We start from the raw sequence: 17,742 nt of genomic DNA on the forward strand, positions 1-17,742 counted from the left end.
TAAGAGTGTGGTTGTCCAGGTCTATATTTAATCTGAAGTTCTGTCCTTTTTCAGTTCTGCAATAAGTGTTTCTCTAAAAGCATATCTGGCTTTCCAGTTAGACTAGGCGTTCCTCTAAAAGATATTATCTTTCTTTAAACCATTGCTAAGTATCAGTGTTCTATAGAACTTAAACTGTTTTGATTAAATAATTTACTGAAGTGGGGGGAAAAAAGCAATGGTATGGATAGGCCTGCATTAAAAAACTTGGAAATTGACAATCAAAACTTACATTGACAAGTAAATAGGATACAGTTATGGACACCCAAAAAAGGTGGGTGTGTGTGTGGAGCTGAAAGGGGTAGGGGGAACCCTTAAGAAGTGCTTAACTCCTAAATTTTTCTAATACAGAGAAACTTTTCAGTTACTGAAGTATCTTTGCCTTTCTGGTTCTTGAGGAAAAAATGATTAAACATAACAATGTAAGAAGTTTCTCTGGAAACTTGCTGCTGAAAATTGTAAGAGCATTTTTTAAGCTTAATTCTAATTTAGAAACAATATTCCTGTCTCCATCTAGTGTTTAAAATAAAGGAAAATAAAATTTCATCAAAGGAATACTGGCATTTAGTATATGCCTTAAGAACAGTGCACTTCAGAGAAGGTGCAAATACAAGACCCTTCCCTCCAACTATTACTGATGTAATGTATCAAAAAAAAAAGTGAACATCAAACATGTTGTTGCATCCAAACCTGAATGGAAAAGATGAAACTATGTATTTGGATTATTATGCTAGCCAACTAAATCTTGTGAAGCAAAAGTGCGGTCAGAGGTGAAGAAGTGAAAATAAAAAACAGAAATGAAGCTGCTTCCACTTTTCAGTTTTTCTTTATGTCAAATTGATAGTTTGCAGACAACTGTTTAAAGAGAACATGTTTAAACTGAGAGAGTTATCTTTAAAGAGAACTGTTTTACAACTGCACATGCAAGTCTATATCCTGAAGAAAAAATTCTTCCAGAAAGATTCAGTTTGCACTTTAAAACACAGATAATTTTGATAACGTCTGAGACCACCTGTTTTTCATACCCAGGGCCTAGCATGACCTGTTCCTATATAGTCTGCTCTTTGAAGTTATGAACTGTTGAGCCAGAATTATTCTACGTGGTGGTTCCTCAGCTAATGATTTTTTTAAATCTAAATATTTGCAGTGGAAAATGTGCATGCAGTACTTTGTTCTCATGTAATATTTTTTTATCCAGTTACAAAACTGAATGGTATCTCTGGATGCAGTGATACTGCATATGAGGTCTACAGTATTAAGATGTGTATATTATAATGTAAAATGTTATACACTTTAATTTTAAGTGTCTCCTTTTTATGTCTTTCAGTTCCGGGGGACTTAGGTAATCAGTTGGAAGCAAAGTTAGATAAGCCATCAGTCGTGCACTATCTCTGCTCTAAGAAGACAGACAGTTATTTTACACTCTGGCTGAATTTAGAATTGCTTCTGCCCATCATCATTGACTGCTGGATTGACAATATCAGGTAAGACCAGAAATGTTGCTCTCTGTAGTTATCTCCTTTCCTTAGACTGACATGCTTTGCACAGAATGGCCGCCTTAAATTTTCTTTCCTAATTCAAGACCAGTGAGAGAAATGACTTGGAATTCTGCTAGGTAGAGTAACAGGATGAATCAGAAGAGTGGCTCTGTTGCATCTGAGGTAGCTGTTCATCACTGATGAAAAGCAGAGGTTCTCTTAGTTTCTTCCACTTTCTCTCCTACCAGTTACCCAGTGTTTGTTAGGGCACTTATCAGACACTTCCGTAGGCTTATCTAAAGCAAAACATTTTCCGCTTTTTTGATGAGTTACTTAAGTTTTGATGAGGCAGGGGGGAAGGAGGTACATTGGGCAGCACTGAGGGGACAGGGAGGAGGAACGTGAGCTTGCACTTTTGCTGGCAGTGTGTTATTAAAGAGCGGTCTCATGGGCAGCTGAGACACATGGGGTCCTTCAAGGGCAGTCTGGAAGTCTCTTTCCAGAATTATTTTGGTTTAAAACATTGCCTAATTTAAAGCTTTCAGACTATTTTATTGTTCAATCAGCTTCATTAATGTTCCTGTAAAAAACATACAAATATCTCTATGAACACAAGAAATATTTAGCTTGTGCAATTAAAAAATATTGTATTGGCATGTTGCTCTTTTATGTGACTTATAGCAAGCTGTTGTGTAGTTGTACCTCTGCTTTAAGTCTTGCTATATGTCTTATAGGTTAGAGAGACTTTTGGTGTGTGAAGATTTGAGTATCAATTCAGATTCTAAGACTCCATCTAGGGGTAAAAACTTGCATTCAGAAATGGCAATTGTATTAATACGGTATTAAAACCAACCCTGACCCAATGCTCCAGATTCTTCATATCTCAAATTGATTTGAAAAGTATCTACAAAACACTCAATACCTCTATGTGTTCCCTGAGGTACCAATTGTTACCAGTCAAGAAATATCAAGTACTCCCTTATGCTGGTATTGGTGTTCTAGTTAAACAGAAGCGAATTATTTTTATCTAGGAGAATTTTTCTGATATCTGATTTTACAGGTATTTTATCTTCTACTGCCACATTCTTATGTTTTTGACAAGTTTTCTCCATTATGGGCTTGATGCAAAGTGAAATGGTATAGAACTATATAAAGTAGCTTATATTCTGAAGTTGAAGTTCAGCCGCAATTCTGTATACTCAGTTTTATAGAGAATATTAAGTCTCAGATTCTGCATGTAAAGCATTAAACTAATTAAAATAATTGTTTGCATTGTGTAACCTCTTAGCCACTGGAGTACTCTTATCATGTCTGCCTTTTTTTTTTTTTTTCTGGGTAATAGCACTTGAAGTTCTTGTTACTGCACTCAGAATGTAAGATCCAATGTAGCTGAGAGTTGTCATGTGGCAATACGACATATTTCATGTTTTTCTCTCTTTTTTCCCCCCAGGCTGGTATATAACCGAACAAGTAAGATCACAGAACCACCAGATGGAGTGGATATCAGAGTCCCAGGTTTTGGGCAGACGTTTTCCTTGGAATTCCTTGACCCAAGTAAAAGGAGTGTTGGTATGTACAAGCTGTGTCTGAAGTGCTTTGTGACTTGTTGGATTTTTCTAGTGTGTATACAACAAGCTACTGAAATGTGATTTCAAATTACAGTTCTGTTTAGAAGTAGAAAAACAGATTTGGTGGTTTGTTGGGGGTTTTTTGGTAGTAGGGTAGCATATGGCTCACTTTGCTTTTAAGTGTTTTCATTGCATTGTATTGTTTTGTCTGTTGTTTGGTCTGATAGATTGAGACAAGAAGATTCCATGTTATTTAGTCTTGTGCCAAATTTAAGTTCTCTGGATGAAACTTGAGTAGGCATTTTGAAGACAGACGCTTTTGGAAAATGAGATGGGTTGAGCAGAAAATTCTGTGACTGAAGCTTGCCAAGCAAAAACAAAATAAAACCACTTCATTTCAGCTTAGTTCTGAGTAAGATGTTCTTTGGCCTTAAGAACGAGTTAATGGGCTTGGGAGATATGGTACCACACTCTGTAGTTCCCTGTCTTTTGTCAGTGTCAGAATTACATTTGTGCTGCAGAAGATTTCTGCATTAATCTGTGTGCAGGTTTTTTTGTTTAGTGTTTTTTGTAGAAGTCATCTCTCAGAAAACACTGACTCCGATAAGCTTTTGTGAGTTCTTAGCTGTGGCTGAAGTAATTTAATAGTCAGTAATGCACTGAGCTTCACATACTTCGTAGCATGGATTTCTTTTTCTTTTTCTCTAGGGACCAATGCCCAAAAGGGCAGTGCTTAATGGTCTTCACTAGATGACTCTTATAACTAGAACAGGGCCATATTTAAAATTGCCTATGTTTACTTCAGGGACTATATGATAAACATTCAAGACTAACAAGTGAGGTTCTGCTCAAAACTTACATATGACTGTGATATTCAATAGGATATTTTGACACTTAATTTTTCAAACTGTTACTACATGCATTTCATTGTGGTAATACTTACATCCTATGTGTCAAAGCTTATAATATGTAACATCTTTCAATATATAGCCCATCTGCAAATGTTTCCCTTCTTTGCTATTAAAGCATTATGTTCAGTCACTTAAGTCTTAGTCCACTACCTGACAGACAGAAAAGTAGTTTTGGGGTAGTTTCCAGAATTTTGCCCTGGGGTACACTGTAAGCATTTGTTTCCAAGAATAAATGTTGGTGAAGTCCAGGCTAACCTTTATGAATGTATTATATACCCTACCTGAAGTTAATTTGCAATCAACAAAAGCTAGGACTCTAATGTAGTAATTCTGAGGGGTATCCTTTACAGTTCAAGAGCGAGACGCATTTCTGCTGAAGAAAATCTCTCTGTTCTGTGTATGCCATGTTTTGCTGCCACACTTGTTTGATAGATCAGCCAACTAGTAAGAAGTTTTAATAAGGTATTCTCTCACTTTTGGGGGACAGCAAGTATAACTCATTTTGTTTAATATGCAGCTTTCCAGACTGTCAAACACTAAGACTACAGTTTTAATGTATATATATATATATGGTATCGGAGAGAATGCCTCCAGAACTTACTATGTTTTGTGATAGTGTCTGACGGCTGCTTCTAATGCTAATCTTTTCACTGTTCTGTTTCTCTCTTATCTAATGTCTACAGGCAGCTACTTTTATATGCTGGTGCAGAGTTTAGTAGATTGGGGCTACAAACGTGATGAAGATGTAAGAGGAGCACCTTATGACTGGCGAAAGGCACCAAGTAAATAACATTGTTACTTGAACAAATTTTATTCTCCCAGCCTGCAAATAATGTTTTGGGTCTCTTCTCCCATCCCACCTGTACAATTATACTTAAAACCTTAATTTTGACTAGTTCTTGGAGCCTGGGTACCCCTGGACCCAGGTGAAAGCCCTGTGGTGTGGTTTCTTTTTTTGCTTTAAACAACTTGCTACTTAAGACTTGCTTAAAAACAAAACAACAACAAAAAACCCACATCACCAAAACACATCCCCACAAAAACACCCACCCCTCCCACTTAATACTGGAATTTCTAAGCTCTGCATTATTAATTCCATAGACAGTTTCAAAAAACCTTTTAAAGAATTGTGTTGAAGTTCAGCATTCACAATTTATAACTGTGTAACCTGTGTATGTTTACTTTAGATGAGAATGGAGACTATTTTGTGGCCCTTCGCAAGATGATAGAGTTAATGTATGAGCAGTATGGAAGTCCTGTTGTCTTAATTGCCCACAGTATGGGTAATATGTACATCCTCTACTTCCTCAACCATCAGACTCAGGATTGGAAAGACAAGTACATAAAGGATTATGTATCATTAGGTGCTCCATGGGGAGGAGTGGCTAAAACTCTCCGTGTGCTGGCTTCAGGTAGGTAATTTGAAGGTTTGCAATGTATTTTGTTAGCAGTGCAAGATACTGACTAGACTCTTAACTGTACGACTGGAGGATGAGAGTTTAAGGTACTATGAAGTTAAACATAACTTTTTCCGTAAGTGATGGCAACTCCTTGATGTTTCAGTCCTTGTGACTAGACTGTCATTCTTTGTTCATGGGAGTGGACTAAGTTGTTGTTGGGTTTTTTTATATCCCTTAACTGGGAGCTGTGTCCCCTCTTGACCTCTCCTAACCTCTTTTCAGCAGATTGTTGTGTCATCTGCTGTTTGGCCTGGTATCTTCCATTTCTGTCACTTCTGCCTCCAGCCTGATTGCTCTCTGTTCAGTATTGCAAAGCTAACAAGGACTCCAGAGCATTCAGTAGTTTCCTTCAATTAAAGATTACACAGCTGCTTGAGGTTAACATTAAGGGAAACTTGCAGATGTGGTGGTGAAGTGGTGCCCACAGCACAAATGCCTGTCAAAAGTTACGACTCTACAGATAATGAAAGTGAATCTTTGAGATCTTGAGTTTAGTGTGCTGGATAAGCCTGAGACTAAAAAAAAATTAATAAAGAAGCATAACATATTTCACTAAGTAACTGCAAATGACTGATGGAAAAAGTTCACTTACCCCATTCATGTGATACCATAATTATTTTTTGTGCTTTGGCATTTAGTTCATGATGTTTCTGCTTGTGTTTTTAGCTTGTTTCTGACTTGTTAGCTTTGGATATCACTGTCGTCTTCCTAAACAAAGCTGACATCAGAAACTGGACTTCATCAAAATGCTGAACACACAGCAAGTGCCAGCCATGCATGGACAGATCAAAGAATACTTTGCTTAGCAAAGGCATTTGATTCTGAATAGCAGTGCACAGCTCAGTTACTAATTAGAAAACTTAAATTGGATGTTTGTATTGAGTTATACTTTATTAAATCTATTGCAGTGGCACTGTAAAAATTGATTTCCCTTTTCCTACAGGCTTCGTCTGACAAGTTTGCATGCTACAGAAATGGCAGGAAGTGAGCCATGTTAATATCACCTTCACAAAATTCCACATGATTATATAAAATTCCACAGTCCCAGATTTCTGTTGGATTAAACTTTTGTGCTTCATATCTTGTTTATCCTCTATAATGCATCTCATCCGAAGTGGCTAGCTATACAAATGCATAATGAATAGTTAAATTTCTCCTAAAATGTAGTCATCTTCTAATCTGTATTTCTGTTGTACTAAACTCTGTGTTTAGAGCAGAAACTTAAGACTCGTGTAGGAAAGTTAAATGGGCAGAACATAATATCAGAATGCACATATTTAGGCTAGTTCTGTCTCAAATATCTGTAGTAAATCACCACCATCAGGCATTAACACTTGGATTACATTAGTCTATTAAAGAGTTTCTAAAATTGATGTTATCAGGGTGTTAGTATGTAAAAGAATAGTTGCTTTAAAGAAAAATACTGTATTGCTGCAGGAAAGACAAGGGAAGCTATGAATGCATTCTTTCTGCTCCCATTCCTGTTTATAATATGGTAATGGCTAGGAACTTCATGTCAAATCCACAGTTGTGTTATCAAAGTGGTAAACAGTACACAGGTGGAATTATTTTCTCTAGATTTTCTGTGATACTCTCTGCTACTTATTCATGTGTTTCGCAGGATCAATACTTACATCATTACAATTCCAGTGCCGATAAAGTGAGGATGTTCTTCCCACTACAGTGAACAAAGACACAAAGTTCATTGTGGTGGTTTGTTTGATTGATTTTTTTCTTTTTTTTTGGTCAGCTTGAGATGCTAGCAGTGTCTTCCTTAGACCTAATATTTTGTTCACTATGTTGTCAGTGCGTGTTGTGCCTGCTGACTTAAGCATGGTCTTGGCCATAGAGTACTTCTGCACTTCAGAGAAAAGTAAAGGATTTGATAAGCATTTTGTAATAGTTCTGTAAGAGAAGGCTGGAATAGTCAGGTTCTGTGTTTGATTATTCTGCTGGAAATAAATTTTGTACACATTCCTCTCATTGTTCAATTCAGAACTCACACTTTCTCTGTTGAAAACTGCCAAGTAGTATTCAGTAGCTTAGTGGTGAGTGTGCACAGTTAAGTATTTACACCACACAGTAATATGAAACACATTTTTCAGGACCTTTGTGATTCTTGCTGTGCTCTTCTGGGTTTCCTTTTTATCTGTTTCAGAGTTATACTAGCAATGTCTCCATATAGTCCTACTGAAGATGGCACTAAAGACTGTGCTTTAGGTCTCCTGGCTGAAGCAATAGTGCCACCTTATGGAATTGAAAAATATACTTTGGTGCTCCTTCAGGAATAGCGGTTTCAGTATTTCAATTTTTATGGTGTGGTTGACCTGCATCACTACATGATGTAACCACCTGGACCTAATAATGGAAAAATCTAATTCAAGGTTCAGCTGACAAAAGAATTAAGGTGTGCCAGCCACTGTGATAATGGAAAATAGGTCTGATCAGACAGTCACAATGAAAATAAACTCAGATCTGTCTCAGGGCTTTTTTTTTTTAAATTTGTTTCTAGTAATCACTGTATCACTGTAGCATTTACTAAGCAGCTTTTAATTTTGTGAGATGCAAGAACAATGGTAAAAATATGAAGAAAGATGCATATAAATTACAACTTAGTCATGTTAGTTTGAGCCATCTTTGGAACAAACTGCTAAGAAAACAATAGAATTGATGTCTACAAAAAAAATTCTTGAAATGTTTTAATCAAACACTAGTTCTGTAATAAGAGTAAGTCTAAATTTGGTAAAATGTAACAATTTTGTGGTTTATTGGGTATCGGATAATTTAAGACCTTTACTGATAATAAGCTCTAGTTCTCTAGATTTATATTATATTAAGAAAATATAATGCCTTGGAAAAGCTTGGCCAGATGAAAACATTTCCCATGTAACTACTATAGTAGTTATCAACTGGTATTTCAAGAATTGTTGGTTTTGCCTGTGTCCCCCCAGCAAAGATGTAGTTTAGGTTACCAGAGTTGCTAGAAAATATTAGTGCTACATTAGAGAGAACCTGTGTTCTGAGCAACACAAGTATTTTAGCAGTCTTGAAATGCTGACTGGAAGGGAAGATGCTGATATTGGCGGTTTTTCCATGGTTCTACCAGAAGCTAACAAGCTCTAACTCTTCTTCTGCCGAAGTACTACACATAGAGACTGAATGGGTTATTGAGTGCAGCATTCTTACTTGATAGCATAAGCAGAGACAATAATACTTGCTTTGCTGCTTCTTCCTTTCATGACAAGTTACCTTTTTAGGTAACTATTAAGTCTGCCATTTTCTTTCAATTGTAGGCATGTTCTGGTAGGTTTCGTTATGAAGGGAGTGCATAAACTGGTAAAACACTAAGCCAAATGGTAAATAAACCATATGGTAATTTTTATAGCTATCCTGAATGAAATACAGCTACTCTCCTTGTTTTGAATATGCAAAACTTTAAGCGTTTTGTTAGGCCTATAAAGTCTCTTCATGAGTTCTTACATGTGTGTGGATAGTAGTATTTATCTGTTCTTTCAGCAAAAACATGACCTAGGTATCAGAATCACTGTAAAACACATTTCCAGAAGAGCATTTAAGACAAAACTTGCAAATGGTATAAATAATGCCTAATAAAAGCTGATTTCTTACTTGGCTAATATAGGAAGTATTTTCTCCTTTAAAAAGGAGCATATTGGAAAGGCAGTAGTGTTCTTAGTTTGTCAATCATTCATTCCTCAACTTGTGTTTAAATTTGTAAGTTATCAGAAGTTATTTGCAGAAGTTAATTATCAAAACAATCATAAATGAGGAAAAACTTCTCAAGTTGTCACTGTAAGCAAAGGGAATAATCTTTTTATTCATGTTATCACAGTGAGTGGTAGTAATTGTTGCTGGTTGAGATTCATGCATTGCTTTGTGTATAATGAAATTCCACTTTTTTTTAAGGTGACAACAATAGAATACCTGTTATCAGTTCACTCAAGATTAGAGATCAGCAGAGATCAGCGGTTTCCACAAATTGGATGCTCCCCTACAACTACACATGGCCTCCAGATAAGGTCTTTGTAAGCACACCTATAGCTAACTACACTCTTCGGGATTACCGAAAATTCTACAGGGACATAAATTTTGAAGATGGCTGGCTCATGAGACAAGACACTGAACCCCTGGTCTACCAGATGACACCACCTGGTGTGCGCATACACTGTCTTTATGGTACTGGCGTGGAAACACCTGATTCCTTCCATTATGACAGTTTTCCTGACAAAGAACCCAAGATTCTTTACAGTGATGGGGACGGTACAGTAAACTTACAGAGTGCCTTGCAATGTCAAAAGTGGGTGGACATGCAAAAACAGGAAGTGGTGATATTTGAGCTTTCAGGAAATGAGCATATTCAAATGCTATCCAATGATACTACTATCTCCTATGTGAAAAAGCTGCTTTTTGATTTGTGATACCTTGTGTTGACAGTTATTTTCCTCACCTGTGATGCCTTCCCTTAAATATGGGAAAATGCCTTTTAATCCCTTGATATTTAGATATTTGAATTATTTATTTTGTGTTTTTTTTTAAGGCTGTGTTCAAGAAGTTGTTTGGTGTCCTAAATGATCCTTTGTCTCCGATTTGTGTTTATGATGCTTCATGGTATTTTCACATTCTGCAAATTTGGTCAAATACGCATTTTGGTGCCTCTGGTGTTGTGTCCAACATTCATACAGACTTTTGTTTGGAGATTGTGCAGCCCCTTGGCACATACTACATAGAATCATAGATACCTGAGTTCCTTTGTGTGGTCTTTGCAGGGTTTGGAGTGGGAGAGCTTGGAAGGATTGCAATTTCAGATGCCCATAAAACAAAGGCATGATACTAATTTGGGAAGCACAGTAAACTTTTTAAAGGGTCTTGCATATTCTGATCCACAGTTCCCAATACCTTAGTTTGTAATTGTGCATATCTACCAGGTAAGATAGGGAAGAGGTCTGCCTGGTACTGTACTGCCTTCGTCATAATCCAGCCTTTTACTGCAGCTTTTGGGGGAAAAAAAGATAGCTGTGTGAATTACTTGAACTTCTTATTAGGTACCTTTTTTTTTTAAAAAAAAAAGAAGAGGAAATTGTTTGCTCATCAAATTCTAGAACCTGATTACATACAGTCTGGAGTCTGAGGAATTCTCACCTTGTGCTTTATTTATCAATGAGGGAAAGAAACTAAACAGTGGTCGGTGCTTGCAATAACCGTAGCTGTGTGGAGCAGCACGTAAATTAAAGCTAATTGAATTGAATACTGGCAAACAATCCATACAGTGCAGAATTGCATTTCTGGGTGAAAAATTATTTCCTGTAGTGGAAATGATAATGGATGGTGGGCACTAATTCAAAAAGAAAAGTTAACTTCCTGAAATGGGGTGGGGAATGGAAGCCAGCATAAGTATGAAGTATAAACCTTGTTCTCAATCAAATACTTAGGCTCTGATCCAGTTACTGACCAAGCAGTGATTGGATCAACACTGCATTCAGCTGAAAAACTTTACATTTTAAGACTAAAATTCATTTCCCATAGACTACAAGTTTCATTATTGCTGTTTCAAGAAGTTGGGATACACTGTTCCTTAAATGTTTCTATAAATTGCTGAATGTGCAACTCTGTTAATTTCCTACAGTATTGTTTTACTCAATGTTTAAAAAAAAAAATTTCAACTCTGAACTCCACAGAAATGACAGCCTAAAGGCCATCATATTTACAACCTTGATTACAGAAGTCCTGTTGAAGAAATAGCTTCACTCAAAGATTCTCTTTTGCTTGCTTTAAAACCAGTCACCCAGTTAGACTGCACTTAGTTTTCTGAAAACACAATTTTGAATGCTTTCAAAATGCTAGGTCCTCCAAGTAAAATGTTTTAAGAGTTTCAGAAACTCATCAGAACTACTGAGGATTCATTACTTAAGAAACTGAAGTTGTCTAAAGGGTAAAGTTTTTAACTGTCTTGGTAGCATGCATAAAATGTTTGCTGCCATTAAACATATCAATAAGACGTGTTGAAATGACAGGCTTGAACTCTTGTTACTGTAGAATGTGAACATTTTGGCAGAGGAGGTAGGTTTAAGGCTTTAAGTTTTAATTCAGAAATGACTTGTAAATCCAGAACAACTTGAACTAGGGTCATGGATAAGCTAAATATCTTCCTAGGTTTTAACTTCCTTATGTAGCTTTATTTTCCCCCTGCATTTTCCCTATTACTTTGGTTGAGGGAGAGTACTCATTTTCCTGATTTTTTTAAAATGGAACATTTATCTTGTCTTCAGTTGCCCAGGAACCTACAGTTCAGCAGCAATATTGCCTAGACTTTTCCAGAGTAAGTACTGAGATGCCCCAAGTAATTTGTAATTGGTAACTGTTGAAGAGAAAAAGGAAAAAAAAAAAACCAAAAACAACAAAACCCCAAAAACAACAAAACCCACAAAGTCCTTTAGTCAAGTGTTCTATTTTATGCAGGGCTGTCAGCTGGATAAGCTTCAGGCTTGTGTTCCAAGACTGCTCAAAGATGATAAAGCTCTTCCTGTGGTCTGACTCAATTTTTGAATAAATTGCTATGTTACTGGTTTACAACAGAAAGAAATTACAGAAAACAGCTTATCACAATCTGTATTTCTTGCTGAAGTAGAATGCCTGTTAATAAGCACTGGAACGAGTGAAGCTGGAGGCTGTATTGCAGGATACCAACATGGGCATCAAGGACTGAAAAAATGAGAAAAGAACATAGGTAAACAGTTCTTAACCTGATCTGGAGAATGTTTCTAAGCTTCATTTAGATCCTTACTCATTAATTGGTGGCATTTCCAGTCTCATACCAAGAGTTTAGCTTCAGGGTTTTTTGTGATCTGAAGTTCCAAAATACATGATTCCAAAAGATGCTTTTTTTTATTCTTTTTTCCTTTACTACTTTTTTAATACTACTTTTTGTGCCCCAAAAGAAAAAAAAAAATCTTTTCTAATTTTGGCAAACTAGTACTGTTTCTGATATCAGTCGACTGTATCTTTTAACCTAAAGATTTGTACATCAGCTTTCCATTAGTAGAGAAGCCCTAGAGTGTGTCTCTTTACATAAACTTGTGTTAGTTAACCTGGTAAAATGAAACTGAAAGTTTTTCAAGGCTTTTTTTTGTTTTGTTTTGATGTTATTTGTCACTGTAAAGCCTTGTTGTGCAAGGATGTGTGTACCTGTACTGTCTTAGAACAAGCATGGTGCTTCTGGTGAGATTTTGATTGGATGTGATGGTTCTGTAGGCTATAGTTCTGTTTTATGTCCAGAAGTTGTGATTTTTCTACCAAATCATCGTCAGCCCCTTCATTTTCAGTTTATTGCATATTAAGATGGAGTTCTCATTGAAAAGTGAATGCAGCAAGTAAACTGTATTATTCTAGTCGTTGAAACTGAACCACTTCACTCAGCATGTTGAAAAGTGCTTACTCGCTACGGCATGTTCCTCTACAAGGCAAGAGTATTTAGCATTGCTGTTACAGGCCTGCTAGAGCCATGTGCACTTGAGCATTCTAGATTCTTGTGGGGTCTGAAGAAATAAATCTTTAAGGAGAAGAGAATGTGGCGCTTCCTTAAGAGGGCTAACTCATGCGCTTTGCCACACTGCACAGTTGAAATGCACAGTTGAAATGTTTGAATTTACTGACATATCTTCGTTATATCTAACACACTGGTCATGTCTCTCTCTTTCCATAATTTTTACTTGGTTTTATTCTTCCAGGGTATTTTCAGAAACCAAAAATAGTCTTGAGGACCAAACGTGTTTCTTATTTTTGACAAAACGTATAGAAAATGCTGAAGAAGCTTTCAGCTGTCATTTTAATACTTCTGAAGAGGTGCAGAGTCACTATGTGATTCTGTTTAAAAACAGAAGGCTTCAATAACTAGCAATAATTGCAAAGGACTTGCAGACCAAAGGAAGGAATGTTTGGTATTAGGGTAGTTCTTGGAGCACAGTGTGTTCAAGGCCCTCTTAAATTCAGGGAATGTTTGGCAATGACTTTGCTGCTCTACACTTCACAGTATTTTGTACAGAACATATTCTGAGACCTAGCATTTTATATGCTCTTTTTGTGTATGAATGCATTCAATAGATTTTGAATATTTTATTGTCAAACTTTGATAACATAATAAAGTTGATCTAATAGTTTGTCTCCTGTTGTGAATAATGTGTTGTCTCACTGCTCAGATGGAATGTCAACTTGTTGCTGTTTTTCTTCCCCGCAGATTCTTGGTGTCTCATTTTCTCACAGTAACTGCTTCTGGCTCATCTTCCAAATGCACCTACTGTCTTGTGGTATATCTGGAGTTCTGTTAATTGTTCTTGAATTTATGGAGTTGTGGGACTGAGATTACTTGATTTCTTTTGTTTGTTGCTTTCTTACTTACCTCGTATGAAAAAAAAAAGTTCTTGGGATGCCTCATGCTTCTGTTCAGGTAATCATTTTGAAATTAGTCCCTCAATCCTGAAGCGTCCTAAATGCTTGCAGTTGCCTTTATACTGTTGGCTTCCAAACTGATCCACAAACCCATGCATGTTGACCATACAGTTCCATGGTTGTATGAAACAGTCTTTTTGCAATTAAAAATAGTGCATTGTGGCTCTGAAGAAACTTTAATGGTAGACAATGATTCTGTAAGGCAAAACCCCCTGGAAATTATCTTCGTTATCAAAGTAATCTAAAAGCCTGTTGGGCAAGCATAAGTCCTCTGGTGGTTGGCAAATGATAGTACATCATAGTACAAATGATTGCTTATAATTCTTGAGAAAGAAGAAAAAATGAGGCTGAAACTTGCCTTGTGGGGATTTTTTTACATGATAAAGACTGTAATACAAGATGAGCGTTAGTGACTGCCGCTCCTCTCTGTGCCGTAGATTCCTATTAATCGGACATCTTGTCCCAATACAGTTCTTGTTCATGCCTTCCTCAAGGTTCATTGACCCTGTATGACTGCAGGAGAAAGGGGAATGTGAACTTCCTCCAGCTCCCTATTAAAATGGGGAAAGTCCTGCACTAAAGCACTGTGCCAATTCTTGGAAGAAGCTGGGAAGGCTAAGAGCACAGGGAAGGGAGGACAGAATGATAATGGGGCCTGGCTAGAGAGGTGCCAAGCCACGTGAAAGACTGGTGTCCTGTGTAATGCTGGAATATTGATATAACACTGGTGCTAGCTCAGGTTGTGCATCTTTCAAATAACAAAGTTATAGTGGCATATTGCCTGATGCTATTTTGTTGTGCTGTCTCAAACGCTTACTTTAATGATGGGATTACAGTTTTGAGAAATTATGTTGACTTTCTCTTTTGCTTAAATTACAGTTTTCCTCCAAAATTCTAGCTTAATAGTTTCCTTTGTTTTAAGACTAATTTACTTTGTGGTCATTCAGATCAACAAATGAGAGTTAAATGGAATGTTTAGTTCCCAAATCAGCATTCTTCAGGCAAAAGCAGAATGTAATGAGCCCAGGAAATCCAAATGCAATGTTTTACTCAAAATATTGATGTTAAGTTTGTCTTAATGGTTTGTCTATATTGATGTTGCTTGCCAACTTCTTGTTCTAAACCATGCAGCATCTGAGCAGAATATCCCAATCCGGAACTCTTTTCCTTCTCATTTAACAGGTGATCACTAATTTTGTGTGAAATAGTTTACCAAGGTACCTTCATTTCAGGTTTTAGGGATTAGTTCTCAAATAGTTGAAGTTTAAGTTATTCCCCCCACCCCAGCAGATTTGGAAGCAATAGTGGTATCATACCAGCACTTCTAGCACTTTTGCAGGTTCTATTCAGTTTGTTACCAGTTAAAGCACATCTTACCACTTACGGTACTGCTTGCACTTTCTCAGCATTTCAAGGTGCCTGATGTGGATCTGTGTCACTCTCAGCTAACAATCATAGAAAATAATCTGTTCTTTCTAGAATGATCTCTGTGGAGTGGAGCAAATTCTTAAGTTCAGCTTTTAAGCAAAGACTGCATAGCATTTTAATGGGGCTGTTAAAGAGCTACTGCTGAAAATCTAGAAAGGAGCAGGTAATTTTAAATGTTGGTGTACTGGAAAGCCATATTATAAGTAAAATATTTCTGCAGCCTTGTAAGTTGTTAGAGTGGCTAGTGAACTAATGAACCTTTGTACTTGTGTTACCTGGATACATAAACACTTGGCTTAATTACAAAATTATTTCTTTTATGTGAAGGAAAGCAAATTCTATGATGCAAAAAAAGTGAGCTGTCTCCTTTTGTAGAAAGAATGTTTAGCATGCAATACAGGAAAAAAAAAGGCTCAGAAGCTGCAAAAAATGGAAAAGTACAGTAAGCTAAAATAAGATGAACAGCAGTAACAAAGTCCCTAATGAAACTTGAAAACTGAATCACTTCAGTAGATTAAAAATATAAATAGAAAATACATTTTGATGCCTTTGACAAAGCAATCCAACTAGAAACTTTCTCTTACCGATTGATGATTCTTCAACAGCCCCATTTATGCAATGACTATTAGTTTCAATGGACTTAATGAATTTGAGGAAGTTGCATGTTACGCACTTTATATATCAGCCTGAGTTTGACTACTGTGACTTGAACAACTTAGAAATCTAGGCTTTTGCGAAACAGGGCCATCTGACAGAGTTAGCTTGCATTTGTGTGTACAGCATTGAGCCTTAACAGTGAAAAGCCCTTGATGGTTTTGCTGGTCTTTGACAACTGAATTAAAAAACCAAACCAAAAACCAAAACCATAAAACATGCCTCCCCAATCCCTCAACAATATCTGACCACATCTTGAATGTCTTTTGATATGTGTTGATAAGAGAACCAAAAATGAGTTATAATTTTCCTATCTGTTACACTTCAACAGCATTCCTATCACATGCACCAAAGACTAGCTGCCTCAGAGGAAAAAGTGTTAAAGCCAGTCACTGTTTCTTAAACCCAGGCTTCAAAACCGCTGTTGAACTGCCCACTCCTGCAATGCAACTGAGATGGCTGAGCCTGTGTGATTGTGCCTAAGAGATCTTTTATTTATGCTAAGCTACTTCCATTTCTCATTCTGCCTTGACTAATACCTTGACAGCAAGCTACTCTTCGACAAACATGAATATGGAGGTAACTAATGCAGAGGATGTCCAAAGACACAAACATTCAAGACAAACAGGTTTTATCTACCCTCTCAAAAGTGGCAAATATGAAAGGTCAGCTGTACCCTCCGAGGGTGTGGATCTGATAGCTATCCAAGACAAAATAAAAAAGAACTATTTTGAACACTAAAGCCAAATCAAAGTAATCCTTGATTTTTGTCTGTAATCAAAGCTTGTGGGGAGAGAGTGTAAGACGTTGCTTCTAGCAATTTTCATAACAGTTGTAATCCTGTCTTTCTGGTAACTTGCTGCATTGCCTTGAGCAGAACTTGACCATCAGTTTTACTTTTTCCTGCTTTCTGTTAATTCCAGGGCTACATTAAATTTAGTCAATGTTTGTACAATGCTTTGGAATATGCTAGTACACTCACTCTTAAAACACTGAAAAATCAAACTACTCTGCCTTTCTTCCCCTAACTTAATGTAATTGTAAAGCTTGCTTACAAATTCTGAATTTGTAACAAAAGAAAATGGGATGTTCTCAGTGGTCAAGGGCGTTTGAGGTCTTTTTGTGTGTTCATTTAAATCTTCTGTTTTAAACATGAGGGCTTAGAAAAGGAATGGATTTTTAATGGGGAGGAATTACTGAAGACTCAGTGACACCATGATCTTGAGGCTGTAACTGCTTCACCAATTTCTCATGGGAAATTTTAGAAAGCTTACATCTACTTTGTCTGGAAATACCTGGGAAGTTTGGAATTCAAACATTGGCAACAGTATCTAAAATTATAGCTTCCCTCCTTGGGATACACTGCAGCTTGGGTTAAAATCCTGTGTGCCAGGGACTCTTTGCCATCAAAATTAGTATTTATTTCCCTTCTGGGAAATAGCCATAGGATTGTAAGCATGTTTTTGTAAAGACGAATGGAACTGTTTCATGGGAACTTTGGCTCTGGCTTTGCGGTACAACTAACAAAGTATCCACCAGAGGGAGGAGAATCTCAACAAACGCTCAGGTGTGGCGGCCTGGCAATGAATGGCAAAGCTTGGTCATGGCAGTGAAAGTGAAAGGGGAAGAAAAACATTCCCTAGCATGATGTCATCAAGGAAAGTTATTTACCTGACCTTAATCCAAAGGTTTATGGCAAATATGTGGCACTGTCTTTCTACTTCAATCTGCCTGCTGTCTGTTA

At 36.9% G+C, this 17,742-nt stretch overlaps 1 protein-coding gene across 1 annotated transcript; it reads left to right on the plus strand.

The window, feature by feature from the left end:
* The first annotated feature begins 711 nt into the window (after positions 1 to 711).
* Positions 712 to 13,624, plus strand: PLA2G15 (phospholipase A2, group XV). Its single transcript, XM_009320856.1, has 6 exons — positions 712 to 802; positions 1,367 to 1,523; positions 2,968 to 3,086; positions 4,680 to 4,778; positions 5,184 to 5,408; positions 9,381 to 13,624. Exons 1-6 carry the CDS (start codon positions 712 to 714, stop codon positions 9,890 to 9,892), a joined length of 1,203 nt encoding a protein of 400 aa, XP_009319131.1. The 3' UTR covers positions 9,893 to 13,624.
* The last annotated feature ends 4,118 nt before the right edge of the window (positions 13,625 to 17,742 follow it).

Source organism: Pygoscelis adeliae, unplaced genomic scaffold (genome assembly GCF_000699105.1).
Source record: "Pygoscelis adeliae isolate BGI_AS28 unplaced genomic scaffold, ASM69910v1 Scaffold63, whole genome shotgun sequence".
Lineage (NCBI taxonomy): Eukaryota > Metazoa > Chordata > Aves > Sphenisciformes > Spheniscidae > Pygoscelis > Pygoscelis adeliae.

Coding starts and splice junctions, on each gene's coding strand:
- PLA2G15 (XM_009320856.1), top strand. CDS start 712: ATGTTGTTGCATCCAAACCTGAATGGAAAAGATGAAACTATGTATTTG. Junction 803..1,366: donor TCTTGTGAAGCAAAAGTGCG/GTCAGAGGTGAA, acceptor TATGTCTTTCAG/TTCCGGGGGACTTAGGTAAT. Junction 5,409..9,380: donor TCTCCGTGTGCTGGCTTCAG/GTAGGTAATTTG, acceptor CTTTTTTTTAAG/GTGACAACAATAGAATACCT.